The sequence below is a fragment of the Schistocerca gregaria genome, chromosome 5 (assembly GCF_023897955.1).
Source record: "Schistocerca gregaria isolate iqSchGreg1 chromosome 5, iqSchGreg1.2, whole genome shotgun sequence".
Classification (NCBI taxonomy): domain Eukaryota; kingdom Metazoa; phylum Arthropoda; class Insecta; order Orthoptera; family Acrididae; genus Schistocerca; species Schistocerca gregaria.
Window position 1 is genome coordinate 546,164,134 of NC_064924.1, and position 16,713 is coordinate 546,180,846.

The following is a 16,713-nucleotide window of genomic DNA, read 5'->3' on the forward strand; positions in this document are numbered from 1 at the left end:
TAACACTGGTAGCATGCCGCAACAGCGTGGACGTGAACCGTATGTGCAGTTGACGGACTTTGAACGAGAGCGTATAGTGGGCATGCGGGAGGCCGGGTGGACGTACCGCCGAATTGCTCAACACGTGGGGCGTGAGGTCTCCACAGTACATCGATGTTGTCGCCAGTGGTCGGCGGAAGGTGCACGTGCCTGTCGACCTGGGACCGGACCGCAGCGATGCACGGATGCACGCCAAGACCATAGGATCCTACGCAGTGCCGTAGGGGACCGCACCACCACTTCCCAGAAAATTAGGGACACTGTTGCTCCTGGGGTATCAGCGAGGACCATTCGCAACCGTCTCCATGAAGCTGGGCTACGGTCCCGCACACCGTTAGGTCATCTTCCGCCCACGCCCCAACATCGTGCAGCCCGCCTCCAGTGGTGTCGCGACAGGCGTGAATGGAGGGACGAATGGAGACGTGTCGTCTTCAGCAATGAGAGTCGCTTCTGCCTTGGTGCCAATGATGGCGCCGTGCAGGTGAGTGCCACAATCAGGACTGCATACGACCGAGGCACACAGGGCCAACACCCGGCATCATGGTGTGGGGAGCGATCTCCTACACTGGCCGTACACCTCTGGTGATCGTCGAGGGGGCACTGAATAGTGCACGGTACATCCAAACCGTCACCGAACCCATCGTTCTACCATTCCTAGACCGGCAAGGGAACTTGCTGTTCCAACAGGACAATGCACGTCCGCATGTATCCCGTGCCACCCAACGTGCTCTAGAAGGTGTAAGTCAACTACCCTGACCAGCAAGATCTCCGGATCTGTCCCCCATTGAGCATGTTTGGGACTGGCTGAAGCGTTGTCTCACGCGGTCTGCACGAACGCTGGTCCAACCTAGGCGCCAGGTGGAAATGGCGTGGCAAGCCGTTCCACAGGACTACATCCAGCATCTCTACGATCGTCTCCATGGGAGAATAGCAGCCTGCATTGCTGCGAAAGGTGGATATACACTGTACTAGTGCCGACATTGTGCATGCTCTGTTGCCTGTGCCTATGTGCCTGTGGTTCTGTCAGTGTGATCATGTGATGTATCTGACCCCAGGAATGTGTCAATAAAGTTCCCCCTTCCTGGGACAATGAATTCACGGTGTTCTTATTTCAATTTCCAGGAGTGTATATATACCAGCTGGCGATCTACAAATTTCTAGCACCGCGATCACAGGGCATAATTTACGACTATGATTTCCTGTCTTTCTCTACACAGATGGGTGTCACAGAGCATAATCAAAATCTTAGGATAATCGCCGATTTAATTGCAGCTGAACAGATGTAGACCACTACATTCCACACCTTGTGAAGGAGCAGAGTGAGTTGAGAGTTCGCACCCATCCAAGTGCACAACATCTCTCCAGATGGATGCACATCGAGGAGGTTAGCATCCCTTGTCTGTCTACAGTAGATATGACAAAATTGTAGTGATATAACAGACGGTTATGAAGAAAAAATGTGTGGTTTATGCAAGAGGAGGCAGGAGGTAGACGTAGTTTGAAATATTTTATGTAAATCTGCTGCACTATCGATTCAGAAGTGTTGCCTCGTGTCTGAGGTCAGTACCAAGAAGGTATTGGTAAGAGAGGACATAAACACATGCACTCCTAATGCAACACATTCTGCACTTAAAACACGCTATAACGCTAGAGTGGCGCGACTTCCAAGCTGTTGGTCATGCATAATGCAATGCTGTTTGTACTCCAGTGTAAGAAATATATCCCAAGCCCTTGACATACATTCTCCATGCAAGTTTCTCTATAATAAATTATGGTGACAAACTATAAAGTGATGAAACTACTATCTTGTACACCGAAGAAAACATCAATTCTTTTTTTAACACTAGCACTACATAAGTTTCCATAGATGCATGACTTGCTCACTCCCCAATGACCCACTTGCATGCATTTAGGACAGGAAAAGTATCATAACAGTCACTTCGTACCAATATGAAACTGAAGACTCAATTTATGTCTAAGACGTGACAGAGAACTTCTCTATATCACATACATCTTCATTCATCTAGAGGAAGGTACTGAAATAGGTTTTCCATCAATGGACAAGTTTCATCACACATGAGTTGGAAGTCCTCTGATGACTGGGCTTTGGAGAAGTTTGCTGTTAATGTTCACATGCAGACAGTGCTCTAAGTCACACACACAATTGTATACAAGTTGATCACAGACTATAACACACAACTGATGCACCCCGAAAGAACAACGAAAAAAATGGTTAAAGCATGATAAAGGATCTGCAGCGCCATCTCCCTCGATCCCTCTCAACTGATCATTTCATCTACTTCTTATTGTCCTTAAACACATGTCTGTGTAAGTTTAGAGGCAGATGGCTCACTTTTCCAGGAAAGTATCAAAGACAGCAGTCGACTTGCATGTATCACTATTACCTCAATGGACATACAGTCAAATGTTGTCATGCTCCCCTTTTCGTTAGCTGACACAAGGTGTGACTGGCAGAGAGACAGAGAAGTACATGTAAATACTGTTTGTTAGGGTTTAAAACACCTAAATAGTCCCTCACAGGGTCAAACATGCGATTCATTTTGTAGCTATACACAACAGTTGCCCCAGTTGGTAATTCAATGCTCTTTAGTTAAGGACACTTTATAAAAATTTATAAGGTGACTGTCAGTAACTTCAGGGTCACATTGGACTTGTGATCTGATACATATAAATTTGTTACTCTGCATTTGGCAGTCATCCACAGCAAGCATTCTATTCCAACCGTATTATCGCTGTCGACAAAGAATGACTGCTTCCCTGGTTCCTGGTGCTTCCATGCCTACATTTTCTCATATTCCTCTAGTTGTTGCAAATACATTCCCAAGTACAAGAATTGTCATGCACTAAGCAGAAGACATGAAAGTACTCCCTCAATACCCCAATATTTTGGGGTATTTTCCTCAATTTATATGTATTTTCTGTCATTTTTTGTAGTTTTATTGATTTTATGTCACCGTTGCCCATGAAATCACTTCTGGTTCAATACTTTAAAATTGCTTATAAAATTAGACAGTTGCCAACACCTAGCACAAATGCTCTACTACTCTGGTCGGACAGTGTAGTATAGCACTGTACACGAATGCATCCCATCACCTTTAACCACATGTTTTACAGTTGCAGTGCGTTAGCTCTGTTTTCTGCATGTGTGTGGCAGTGCATGTGTAATGGACAGCTCCCATGATCCAGTCCTCCCACTGGCAGATCTAACTTTGAACACAGAACACATCTCTGGATGTAATGCATGCTTTATCCACCATCGAGCCCTATTCAAGATGTGACCTGTTGTGGATCTATCTCTGGACATCGCTGTGCATATAATGTGCAGCAGATCCACCTTCAAACCCTATGCCATATGTGATATGTTGTGGATTTAGATATAACAGGTGGCAGTTCCACACTTAAACACTAACTCAATTCTACTCTGGGTCATGGGATCCAACTGCACTGCTCCTTCATGAGGCGTGGAATGTAGTGGTCTACTTCTGGTCAGCTGCAAATTAAATCAGCGATATCCTTAGAATACGAGAATTTTCTGTGACTCCCCTCTGCATAGGGAAAGATGAGCAATTGTAATTGTAAATTACGCCCTTTGATTGAGTTGCTAGAAATATGTAGATCACAGTTTGGGAAGCATGCTGCTGTGTCACTCGTCAGCAATGAAAAACTGGTAGAATTGCTAAAATTAACTGCACTATCAATTGTGATGCTTATTACCGTTCATTGACAGTGTCTTTTCCATCCCATCCATCCTCTGGTATGCTGCTGATTACCACAAGTTGATTCACTGATATCAATTGTTTGAGATGGACAAAGAGTATTGGTGGAGGGGCAACACCTGGGCATGAAATATGGATCACGTACATGACTGAAACATGAGGGTCATTTGAAACAGAACACTCTGTGAAAGATGAGTTCAAATGCAGAGGTCATCAGTCAATTTTGGATAGCTGTTTGGAAATGCTCCATAATGCCAAAAAGCTTTCCAGTTTCCTTTTGTTGAAATTGTCTTTTATTTCAGTCATGCAGTTTGTGTGTTGTGGGAGCAGCACCAATATGATTTACACCATGTGATGTTCTGTTTCCTGTGAGAGCCAATGGATCGCAACATGATAATATCAGTTTAGAACCTGATACATACCCTGAAGTCATGGTGGAAAGAAAAAAATGTGTGGCTGTGTACAAAGCTGTAGTAATACTGTGCTTGGACGTGTTTCAACAGAAAAAAACAATGTATCAGAAACAAAACAGGGACCCTCTCTTGTGATTGATAGAGTGTGGGATATGGTAGTCCTACACTACATGTGATGAAACTTTACACAGCTCTGTGCAAGCAACTTCGATCACTGGCCACCTGCTCCAATGCATCAATACCTGTATGTTTAATAGGATCACCACATATGCTCGATGCCAGGTCACAGAATATATATATATATATATATATATATATATATATATATATAGAAAGAAACTTCCACATGGGAAAAATATATTAAAAACAAAGATTCCAAGACTTACCAAGGGGGAAAGCGCCGGTAGATAGGCACATATTTTGCCTGCTTGTGTCTGTGTATGTATGGATGGATATGTGTGTGTGTGTGTGTGTGTGCGCGCGAGTATATACCTATCCTTTTTCCCCCTAAGGTAAGTCTTACTGCTCCCGGGATTGGAATGACTCCTTACCCTCTCCCTTAAAACCCACATCCTTTCATCTTTCCTTTTCCTTCGCTCTTTCCTGACGAAGCAGCCGCCGGTTGCGAAAGCTCGAAATTCTGTGTGTGTGTTTGTGCGTTTTATTTATTGTGCCTATCTACCGGCGCTTTCCCGCTTGGTAAGTCTTGGAATCTTTGTTTTTATATATATATAATAGACGGAAACATTCCACGTGGGATGGATATGTGTGTGTGTGTGTGTGTGTGTGTGTGTGTGTGTGTGTGTGTGTGTGTGTGAGTGTATACATGTCCTTTTTTCCCCCTAAGGTAAGTCTTTCTGCTCCCGGGATTGGAATGACTCCTTACCCTCTCCCTTAAAACCCTCCTTCCCTCTTTCCTGAAGAAGCAACCGCTGGTTGCGAAAGCTTGAATTTTGTGTGTATGTCTGTGTTTGTTTGTGTGTCTATCAACCTGCCAGCGCTTTTGTTTGGTAAGTCACATCATCTTTGTATATATATATATCGGGGGGTCCATTGATAGTGACCAGGCCAAATATCTCACAAAATAAGCATCAAACAAAAAAACTACAACCCGCAAGATGGTCCTGCCAAAGGTCAAATGGATATCAACTGCGTTTTTAAAAAATAGGAACCCCCATTTTTTATTACATATTCGTGTAGTACGTAAAGATATATGAATGTTTTAGTTGACCAAATTTTCGCTTTGTGATAGATGGCGCTGTAGTAGTCACAAATGTATAAGTACATGGTATTCCGCCAGTGATACATTACCCGTGTTAAAACGGACCATTTACTAATTGTGCAAAAGGTCGATATCATGTTGATGTATGGCTATTGTGATTAAAATGCCCAACGGGCATGTGCTATGTATGCTGCTCGATATCCTGGACGACATCATCCAAGTGTCGACACCATTCGCCGGATAATTACGTTATTTAAGGAAACAGGAATTGTTTAGCCACATGTGAAACGTCAAGCACGACCTCCAATAAATAATAACGTGTAAACCTGTGGGAAGCTGCTAAAAAATGATCGGTTATGTGGGAAAAACGGGAATGGAAATAAAACGAAAGTTGTTGGAAAAGAGTGTCTTTCCGCCGTCCACCTAACCTTCGTAACCTCTTGGTTCATCCCTATGAAATCCCCAAACCACCTTCCCTACCCTCTGGCTCCTACCCTTGCAACCGCCCCTGGTGTAAAACCTGTCCTATGCACCCTCCCACCACCACCTACTCCAGTCCTGTAACCCGGAAGGTGTACACGATCAAAGGGAGAGCCACGTGTGGAAGCACCCACGTGATTTACCAACTGACCTGCCTGCACTGTGACGCTTTCTATGTGGGAATGACCAGCAACAAACTGTCCATTCGCATGAATGGACACAGGCAGACAGTGTTTGTTGGTAATGAGGATCACCCTGTGGCTAAACATGCCTTGATGCACGGCCAGCACATCTTGGCACAGTGTTACACCGTCCGAGTTATCTGGATACTTTCCACCAACACCAACCTATCCGAACTCCGGAGATGGGAACTCGCCCTTCAGTATATCCTCTCTTCTCGATATCCGCCAGGCCTCAACCTCCGCTAATTTCAAGTTGCTGCCGCTCATACCTCACCTGTCTTTCAACAACTTCTTTGCCTCTGTACTTCCGCCTCGACTGACATCTCTGCCCTTACTCTTTGCCTTTAAATATGTCTGCTTGTGTCTGTGTATGTGCGGATGGATATTTGTGTGTGTGTGTGTGTGTGTGTGTGTGCGAGTGTACACCTGTCCTTTTTTTTCCCCTAATGGAAATCTTTCCGCTCCCGGGATTGGAATGACTCCTTACCTTCTCCCTTAAAACCCACATCCTTTCGTCTTTCCCTCTCCTTCCTGAAGAAGCAACCATCCTGTTGGACGATGCAAAATAATGATAGAATGGTATTTCATCAGCATCGAGTCATACCAGTGTTGGGTTTGTGTCTGTTCTGGAGCGCCATGATCAGCCTCATTTGAGCTCTTCTGTCAGGAGAGTTAATTTGGAGTTGGAAGGGCTACTTGGATCTGGTGCAGCGTCACACATTGATGTGGTTCCTGTTGATTTACTCAGTAGGTGGGACTATACTAGATATGGACTACACCTCAACAAGAAGGGGAAGAGTAAACTGGCTGGGCAGATAGCAGGAAATTTAAAGGGAGGAGGAACTACATCTCATGGGGGAAACTCTTTTTTAGTGTAAGATCAGTGTCCAGTGGGAAACTCAGCCAGGCAAGTTTCAAAGATGTTAAAAAAGTTCAAGATACTCCCACAAGTAAAGTGAAAAATAATGTTAGTATATTTCATCAAAATATTGGGGGATTGAAGAATAAAATTGATGAGCTTCTGCTTTGTTTAGAAGATATAGAAACTGAGAATGTAATAGATGTACTATGCCTGTCTGAGCATCACATTGTCATCAATGGGTACAAATTAGCTGCACATATAAGTAGAGATAATATTATGAGAGGAGGAGTTGCCACATATGTCAGAAGCTTCCACAGTGTAAAAAATTTAGAAACTAAAAAATTTTGTGTAGAGCAACATATGGAAGCATGTGCCACTGAACTAAAACTAAATGATGGCACTTTCATAATTGTAACAGTGTATAGGTCCCCCTCAGGGAATTTCCAGCTATTTCTAGAAAACTTGGATGCTTTGTTGTGCTATCTGTCTGACAGGGGGAAGCAAATTATCATTTGTGGGGATTTCAATGTTGATTCCCTGAAAGAGTGTAATAGGAAGAATGACCTTGTAGTATTACTCAGTTCTTTCAATTTGAGCTCTGTCATTGATTTTCCTACTCGGATAACAAAGAACAGCAGGGCATTGATAGATAACTTTTTTATAGACCAAGATAAATTTAAGGACATAAATGCTTATCCTGTTGACAATGGTCTTTCAGATCATGGTGCACAGTTAGTTACAGTACATGACGTAGCTCCATGCAGTATATCAAATCAGAATTTCAAAGCAGTGCTTTCAATTAACAATATAAATATTGCAAACTTTAGGGAAAGCCTAGAGCAGCTAGACTGGGGTGAAGTGTATAAGGAACCTGATGCAAACTTGAAATATAACTTATGTCATGATACATTTTTAAGAATATTTGAAAATAATTAAACATAATTCCAAGAAAACATATAAAAAACCTTGGCTAACTAAAGGAATAAGAATATCTTGCAACTGTAAAAGAGAACTGTATCTAACAGCAAGAGGGAGTATGTATTGTTGTTGTCTTCAGTCCTGAGACTGGTTTGATGCAGCTCTCCATGCCACTCTATACTGTAAGAGGGAGTACTGACCCCTAAATTGTTCAATATTTAAAAACTATTGTGTGGTACCAAGAAAAGTTATTAAAAAGTCCAGAAGCATATGTATCATGTCTGAGATCAGTAACTCCGATAATAAAATTAAAGCAATTTGGAATATTATTGAAAGGGATACAGGGCAACCAAGAGCATAGGAAGACTTTAGTGCCATAAAACTGTATGACAAGTGTACTAACAAACATTCAGAAATTGAAAATATTTTCAATAATCATTTTTTAAATGTTGTGGAGAAAATAGGATCTAGATCTTCACTAGAAGAGGCAAGGCTTCTAATAGAAAAGGCCATACCTGTGCAGTTTGAAACAACTGTATTTCCACCAACCACTCCCTCTGAAATCAGTAAAATAATAAACTCACTGAAAAGTAAAAGCTCTTATGGAATTGATGGCATTTCCAGCAAGATACTTAAAGCTTGTTCCCCACAGATAAGTAGGATTCTCAGCCACGTATGTAATAGCTCTTTGGAGCAGGGTGTTTTCCTCCACAGACTGAAATATGCCACTGTAAAACCATTGCATAAAAAGGGGGATACGTCGGATGTCAACAACTATCGCCCAATCTCTCTTCTGACAGCTCTATCAAAAATTTTTGAGAAAGTAACGTATTCAAGAGTAGCCTCCCATATTTGTAAAAATAAAGTACTAACAAAAAGTCAGTTTAGTTTTCAGAAAGGCTTTTCAACAGAAAATGCTGTATACGCTTTCATTGATCAAATATTAAATGCTCTGAATAACCGGAGATCACCCATTGGTATTTTTTGTGATCTCTCAAAGGCCTTTGATTGTGTAAATCATGGAATTCTTTTAGATAAGCTAAATCATTATGGTTTGAGGGGGGCAGTGCACAAATGGTTTAATTCATACTTAACTGGAAGAATGCAGAAAGTTGAAATAAGTGATTCATGTAATGTTAAAACAACAGCTGATTCCTCAAAAGGGGTGGGGGGGGGGGGGGGCTATCAAGTACTGGATCGCACAGGGTTCGGTCTTAGGTCCTTTACTGTTCTTGATATACATTAATGACTTACCATTCCACATTGATGAAGATGCAAAGTTAGTTCTTTTTGCTGATGATACAAGTATAGTAATAACATCAAAAAACCAAGAACTAAGTGATGTAATTGTAAATGATGTTTTTCACAAAATTATTAAGTGGTTCTCAGCAAACGGACTCTGTTTAAATTTCGATAAAACACAGTATATACAGTTCCGTACAGTAATAAATATAGACTTTGAACATAAGTCTGTAGCTAAGGTAGAATTTTCAAAATTTTTAGGTGTGTCCATTGATGAGAGGTTAAACTGGAAGCAACACATTGATGGTCTGCTGAAACGTCTGAGTTCGGCTACGTATGCTATTAGGGTTATTGCAAATTTTGGTGACAAGAATCTCAGTAAATTAGCTTACTATGCCTACTTTCATTCACTGCTTTCGTATGGCATCATATTCTGGGGTAATTCATCGTTGAGTAGAAAAGTATTCAGTGCTCAAAAACGTGTAATCAGAATAATTGCTGGAGCCCACCCACAGTCATCTTGCAGACATCTATTTAAGGATCTAGGGATCCTCACAGTAATCTCAGAGTATATATATTCACTTATGAAATTTGTTGTTAATAATCCTACCCAGTTCAAAAGTAATAGCAGTGTGCATAGCTATAACACAGGAGAAAAGGTGATATTCACTATGCAGGATTAAATCTGACTTTGGCACAGAAAGGGGTAAATTATGCTGCCACAAAGGTCTTTGGTCACCTACCAAATAGCATCAAAAGCCTGACAGATAGTCAACCAACATTTAAAAATAAATTAAATAATTTCTAGATGACAACTCCTTCTACTCATTGGCTGAATTTTTAGGTATAAATTAAGGGAGGGAAAAAAACTAACTTAAAAATTAGTGTCATGCAATATTTTGTGTAATGTAATATCTTGTACAGACATCTTTTATTAACCTGATATGTTCCACATCATTACGAAGTGCCGTATTCATGATCTATGGAACAAGTATTAATCTAATCTAATCTAGTCTTTGGGTGACAGACATAAATACAGATTGAAGGATGCACATCTCCTTTGGTGTGCAGCACTTGTATGCAGTTTGGAGACGCACAGCAGTGCAGTAGCAAAATCCTGTCCTTTTTCCAGTCCCCATACTGTCTTTTCTACCGATACCTCATGTTGCTGGAGACAGCTCCATTTGGTGTTTGCCTTACACATCACACACTGTTGGCACATCTATGACAATATGTCCCCATTTCCACCGCATAGTCAAAACACAGTCATGTCCCATTAAGTCAGCTCTCCTTGTTTCTACACAGGTTGCAGAAGGTGCTAGATATAGCGCTCTCCGACTTCTGCTCAGTTCCAACTTAGCTTGGGATGATCAGATGCACAAAACGGGAGGGAGGGCAGGTCAGAGACTGAGGAACAGTTAGAAGATGTAGAGGGACTGTCTAAAGCCACACTGGGGTTATACTGTAGGAGATAGATTCGAAAAAGGTGGCTCGTTTTGGGATATGAGAGTGGCACAAATATGATTCATCACTGGTTATAATCATTAAAAGTCACCTACATAGGATCTAAAGTACCTATGTGGTTGAATGGAGTGACTTGATTCCAAATCACAGACAGCATTTCTACCAGAAAGCCCAACGCTATCAGTGCCTCTTGTGTGTGCCTGTAGAAATAAGACCACTTGTCATGCAGGGTAACTGCAGCATAGTCGTTGTGCTCGTGTTTTTGATAGCATGGCCCTTAAGTAACAACTGAAATAATTTCTCGCCATGCGAAGTGACTCTCATGATCAATTTAATTAATTAGCTTATAAATTTGATATCAGTGACCTGCCACGTAACAGGTGGAGGCTATGGCTGGGGCACCATGGATATGATTAATGACTTGGTGTTTTTTTTTTTCTTTGGGATAATATCTTTTAATGATATTTGTATCTCTCGCCTACACAGGGAGAGACGCTTTTTACTCAATTTATAGAGTGGTACGTGGGATAAATCTGATGTTCACAATTTCTCAGTGTTGTTACCTTAAAAGAGAGTCTGGAAGTGATGGGGCATCCTGTGGCAGTGGTACATCGTAACACTCCATCACGAGCCGAAAATGAGGTAAATATTCTAGTACTGTGATGCAGGACACGACAGATTAGAAAAGAAATTTTTGAACCTGATGGGAGAATACTTAGAGGGAATATCACCTATGCCATAGTCCTGTACAGATTTTTCACAGCAAGTAACGATATGCATGTATGGTCCAATTTCTTCTGTCTTAGTAAATAACTCGTACAAAAGTGAGAAATCCACATTCCGCGTGAGAAATTTGAGATGTATGTCAACATCGCTGCTTAGGATTGGGTAAAGTAGATTTTTTTAACTGATGGGTCTATGCCGGGATGAAATCGTTTAGAACTACTGTATATGTCCAAGCTGCAGCTGATTGTTCCACAGTACACCGCAGCTGGCTGCAGCGGCGGTCACAAGCAGTCAGGAACCAAAAGTAACGGATTAGCTCAGCCTGGACCAGGTACAAAGAATGCACTGACCTCTCTGATCTTGCACAGGGCAGCAAATGATGGCGAAGTGGCCAGTATACTGGATAAGTGCGACAGAGGCGTACGTGTGTGTGATGCATGAGAGAAGATTCAAAGTGATGGATGTTTGCGCTGGATTTATTGATAACATTCCGGATTCCTACCACTCTGATCATTCCAGGGTGCCCTCCATGGCCAGTGGTGGTGCACTCTGGTATACACTCCTGTCCAAGACCGCGACTGCAGCCTCCAATCCCTGAACATCGGCGCTGGTGGTATACCAGTGGAAGAGCGTGCTGTGTGTGGACGTCTGGGAGGTGATAGCGCAGTCTGCATGTGTTTCAGCGATCTCCGACATCTACCCAAGACAATTACTGTTCCGGATTAGAGATGAACAGTCTCCTCCTGAAAAGCCAGATCTTTCTAAAGAGTGGATGATGGATGATTCACAAAGAATGAATGGTAGCTCATCTGATTTCAAAATTCGTCTCTGGTGGCTGGAATGAGAGGGATGAAAATTTTGTACTAGGTTGCTGCAGTGCACTCTGCCCCACATCCATAAGAAAACGTTTACCAAGCTACAAAAATGTGTTATAGACCGTGTTCAAATGTGAATTTACGTACCTTTCTAGTACATGAAGCTTTCCTCATCCATGAAAACAGAAAATAAAGAAAACCATTTTTCGATTTTCTGGCTGTACCTATTCAATTATCTTAATAGTGATACTAATTAGGACGACACAAAATTAAGCACAACACAGCACTCAGTCTCCGAGAGGAAAAAAAAGTCTTTGACAGAATTGCGAATCTAACCTGGACTCTCTCACTTTACATTCCATTGGTCGTGCAGCTACCGAGGAAAACGACACTTTAGTGCTTCAGACGGTACATTAATGTGGAAAACTCTTCCGGCAACATGTTCCCACTCTTGATTTCAAAAGAATATCCCAAATTTCAGAAGCTTACATATTGTTGTGTGAGTTGTTACTTCTTATCCTTCGCACTCAGAATGTGTTGCCAGCGATTATAAAAGCTGCTGTCTTCAGCCACCATGCGGTGGGAGCATATGGCTAAGCGACCTAGGAATAACTCCACTCGCAGCAGCCCAGGCTCCACACCACTCTCACCGATTGGACCCCTTCACTAGGTCACTGCTCCCCACCATTCTCAGGAATCAGATTGCATTGCAAGGTAGCTCGCTAGCTCACTATTCCACACCACTCTCATGGATAGGATTGCAAGGTAGCTCACTGCTCCTTGTCACTCTCGTGGACGAGATCCCATGGAGTAGACCACATGACGGCTTGAGACATCAGTCTATTCACTGTGATCTTGGCACAGTAATACAGCTTGCAACTCACTTTCTTGACTGAGCGCTTCTCCATCCGAGTTCAGCTCTTTATTCTTTATATTCTCATTTGATTTGTTCTTGTCGTCGTCTTTCTCTGTTGTTGCTCTTCTGTTTTCTTGTGTGACTGTTCTTGTTAGGCGGACTTGTTTGTCTCCTTCTATTTCTGTTGCATTTATAGTTGTTGTCGTTTCTTTGTTGGTAGCCTTTACCGTGGTTCAATTACTTCGGATAGATAGGAGATTAAATATGAAGGGCTTATTTCAATAGTGGTACAAGTCCATTACCTTCATTTTTCTGCCTATAATGCTTCTGAAATTAATGTTCCAAACATCAGAAACAAAGGTTCATCTCTAGCAAGAAGCCATATGCTTGCGAATATTTCTGGTATCTCAACTGCAGATTTTTCAGCACTCATTTAACTTTCGGACTCTGTATTTCAAAATGAACAAAAATGGACTTGTACCAGTATTGAAATAAGTACTTCATATAATGGTATGTATAATTAGTTGAACATACATGTATAAAAGTTGTCTCAGGAGGAATGGTCGATAATTTGAGATACGACAAGGTCGATCATTTGAAGCAAAAAACTAACTATGGACAATGCCCTATACCAAATGTTTTCTGAGATGGAACGTATTTAAAGTTACTTTTGTAGGTTTTTCTTGAAACACACGAAATCCGTGGACTATTGCGAAAACTTGTCGCAGTACAAAATTAAACTACATTAAATTTCCTTTAAAAATGCCCTATTCATTTTTTCTCAAGGACTTATAGACAGTGAAGAGAGCGAGAAAATACAGATAATCTTGCGCAACACGGATGCGTTGAGTTGCCGGTAAGGCAGTTTGCGGTGGTTTCCTGACTTGTTAAACCACTTGTGCTGCATAAAATTGTTCCATGTCGAATTCGTTTACACTACTACGGTACATTGTAAACGACGAAAATGTACTGAACAATAAAGAAAATAAGTAACATAGTACATCAAATATCTTCTATCCCTGAAACGATTTAGAATAGTACATGTGTCCACATGAAGTTTTTTGTGATCGTTCCTTTCATAGCACTGAATATAGACCATTCATCCTTGCGACAAGCTGTATATTATGTTTAGTTTTGTACCTATTTATCTAACCTGAACAGATTCATGCCTTCAGGAGGCCTCTTACATCAGACTAGAGTTATATATGTAATTACAAAACTCATTAAAATCGCAGTTTCTTTAAAAAATCATGATATTTTTTATATGATATCGCTTTTTCTTCTCTCTGCTTGTAATAGACATTTGCCTGTTAAGCCCTCTTAGTTGAAACTGCTGATTTTCCTCGGTCTTACTAACTATCTTCTGCCTACTGGGTAATAAGTATCACCAGTTTTGGTAAACTGCCGTCTTCAATTCTTGTGAGATAATCCTTCGTGTTGTTTCTGTATTCTTTATATTTTTTATATGATATCGCTTTTTCTTCTCTCTGCTTGTAATAGACATTTGCCTGTTAAGCCCTCTTAGTTGAAACTGCTGATTTACCTCGGTCTTACTAACTATCTTCTGCCTACTGGGTAATAAGTATCACCAGTTTTGGTAAACTGCCGTCTTCAATTCTTGTGAGATAATCCTTCGTGTTGTTTCTGTATTCTTTAAACTACTCATTTAAGTTTTTCACTCTCAGTACTTTGCTGATATCTATATTCGTTCTCCTGTCAGACAGGAGGTATCAAGCTGCTCACCTTAGCAATCAGATCTCTAGTGGTTCTTGTCTGACAGGTACGAGTGTTTCTGCTGTGTTGGCCAGGCAAGAGCTTCAAGGTCTAAGGAGCAGTAGTTACTATGAGCAGCAGTGGGTCAACAACAAGCTGGATCTTTCGGACTACAACTCCTCTTGTACAGTAAATGCTGAGCTGAAGGGTTTTTCGACAGCATCAGCTGAAGAAAGAAAATTGGCTGTAGACAAAACTTTAAACTGAAAGTTACTAGGGACATAACGCAAAGTTATTACTCCTCTTATATGTTCTTTCAAAATAGGACCAAATCATATAAAAATACAGGTTTAGTGGCCTGAATTACAAAAGCAATGTAACTTCCTTATTTTTGTGAGTGAATGGTGAATGCTGAGTGATGAAAAAAAGCTAGTTCATTCCAGTGAGCGACCAATTCTGATCCAATCTCTGAAAAGAACAGTTTTGCCCGACCCTACTACGGACTGGGTCGTGGTTTAAGTGTATCGTGTTCAGTGCTTCTCAAAGCATCGCAGCGGATTCTGCCTTGCACTGATATTTGCTGTTGTCTCTATCCTGCCACGCAATAGAGCTTTCCTTCTTCCGAATGTAGCAGAGAGTACCAATTTAGGAATTCTACAGTCTTTAAAAACCCAATCGCATCGTCAAATTCCCGACTGATCAATCCATTGTTTCCGATAGTTGTATTGCGAGCATGCATGCATTTGGTACGGTAGGCATGGTTTGTGCGGTCTCTCTCTCGGTCTGTGCGGACGGGGCTGCACTGTAGTCGCTGGAAGGCGCGCGCCTCGCGACCGCTAGTTTGTGAAATCGATAGAATTTTTTTTCACCAGGTATGTTTAGTGGAAACGTTATGGTGGAGGAGGGTGTTTGTGCTCTGAAATGACAGCGCATAGAAGACCTCGAATATATTTAATGCTACGATCTATTTTCGATGGAAGTTTCGTTAACTGATTTGTATAACGTTTGTATAGGTTTTATTATGAAAGTGGAGGTAAGTCTTTTAAGCGATCTACTTGACTTCTGTAAATTGTTAAACAATTAATTTCATAGGGTAATTTTTTTATTTCGAAATTGCGTCAGCTCTCCCTTTTCTCCAGCATTTACCAATAGGAACACTGTATTCTGAGGGGAGGTGAAAAACTCCGTCTGCATGATTCGGGACGTTGGTTCACACAGACAAACAGAGAGTTGCCTCTTGAAAAAGACAGAGACAAGAAGCGAGTTTGGAATTTCCCGATCAACAAAATGCCGCCACTTGAAGCTTTGTTTGGAGGTCATGATATCAAATGAGGCCGACATGTGGTCGGTGGTATTTAGTTACGTGATCTGTAATTAGGACCTTGGGCTGTTTTGACCTCTGTGGCGGCGCCCTGACTATAGACACAGGTGCGGACAACCCCCAAACGGTGGCTATTATACAGCACTTCATTCCATTCATGATTTGTAGACCACTTTTTCAGGTTTTAACTATCAGTGCAATTAGTAATTTGTCCTGCAAAAATCAGTGGTGTGTTTCGAAATATGTCATGAGCTGTTAGATATGCAATTGTTCTGGTTTTCCAGTCCATGCTTAGACACCAGTGTGCTTCAAAAAGTGAGGAAGACAAAACAAAACAAAAAAGAGACTTAACATCCCTGACTCCATCGACAGATATAAACTAAGCTCACTCAGTCTTTCTATGTGCAATCAGAATAAAAAACATCCGCCTTTATTTAAATATTCTGTACTGTCTTGTCACCCACAAATTATTTAAGTAAACAGTAGTCAGTTTCACGACAAATTCTTTAACTAAATAAATGAACTATATTCCATAAATTGTTTAAATAAACAATATTCCACACAGCCTATCACCAGAAAACTAAATGATATTCCATACACTGAAAATGATTTTCCACCAAATTCTTTAAATAAATAAACTATATTCAATACACTTACTTGTATCCCATAAATTATTTAATTAAGCAATATTCCACACATTATCTAAATTGTTTAAACAATATT

At 41.1% G+C, this 16,713-nt stretch overlaps 1 protein-coding gene across 2 annotated transcripts in view; it reads right to left on the reverse strand.

The window, feature by feature from the left end:
* LOC126272301 (uncharacterized) overlaps positions 1–16,713 on the reverse strand; it is a 163,431-nt gene that overhangs the window by 124,010 nt on the left and 22,708 nt on the right. The window contains exon 1 of one of the 2 annotated variants that reach the window (XM_049975074.1): positions 12,437–12,769. The exons of the other annotated variant lie outside the window; for it this stretch is intronic. Within the exon in view, the coding sequence (XP_049831031.1) occupies positions 12,437–12,462 (26 nt within the window). The 5' untranslated portion in view covers positions 12,463–12,769. Of the gene's footprint in view, positions 1–12,436; positions 12,770–16,713 lie in introns of those variants that run through there. 2 annotated transcript variants of the gene reach the window in all.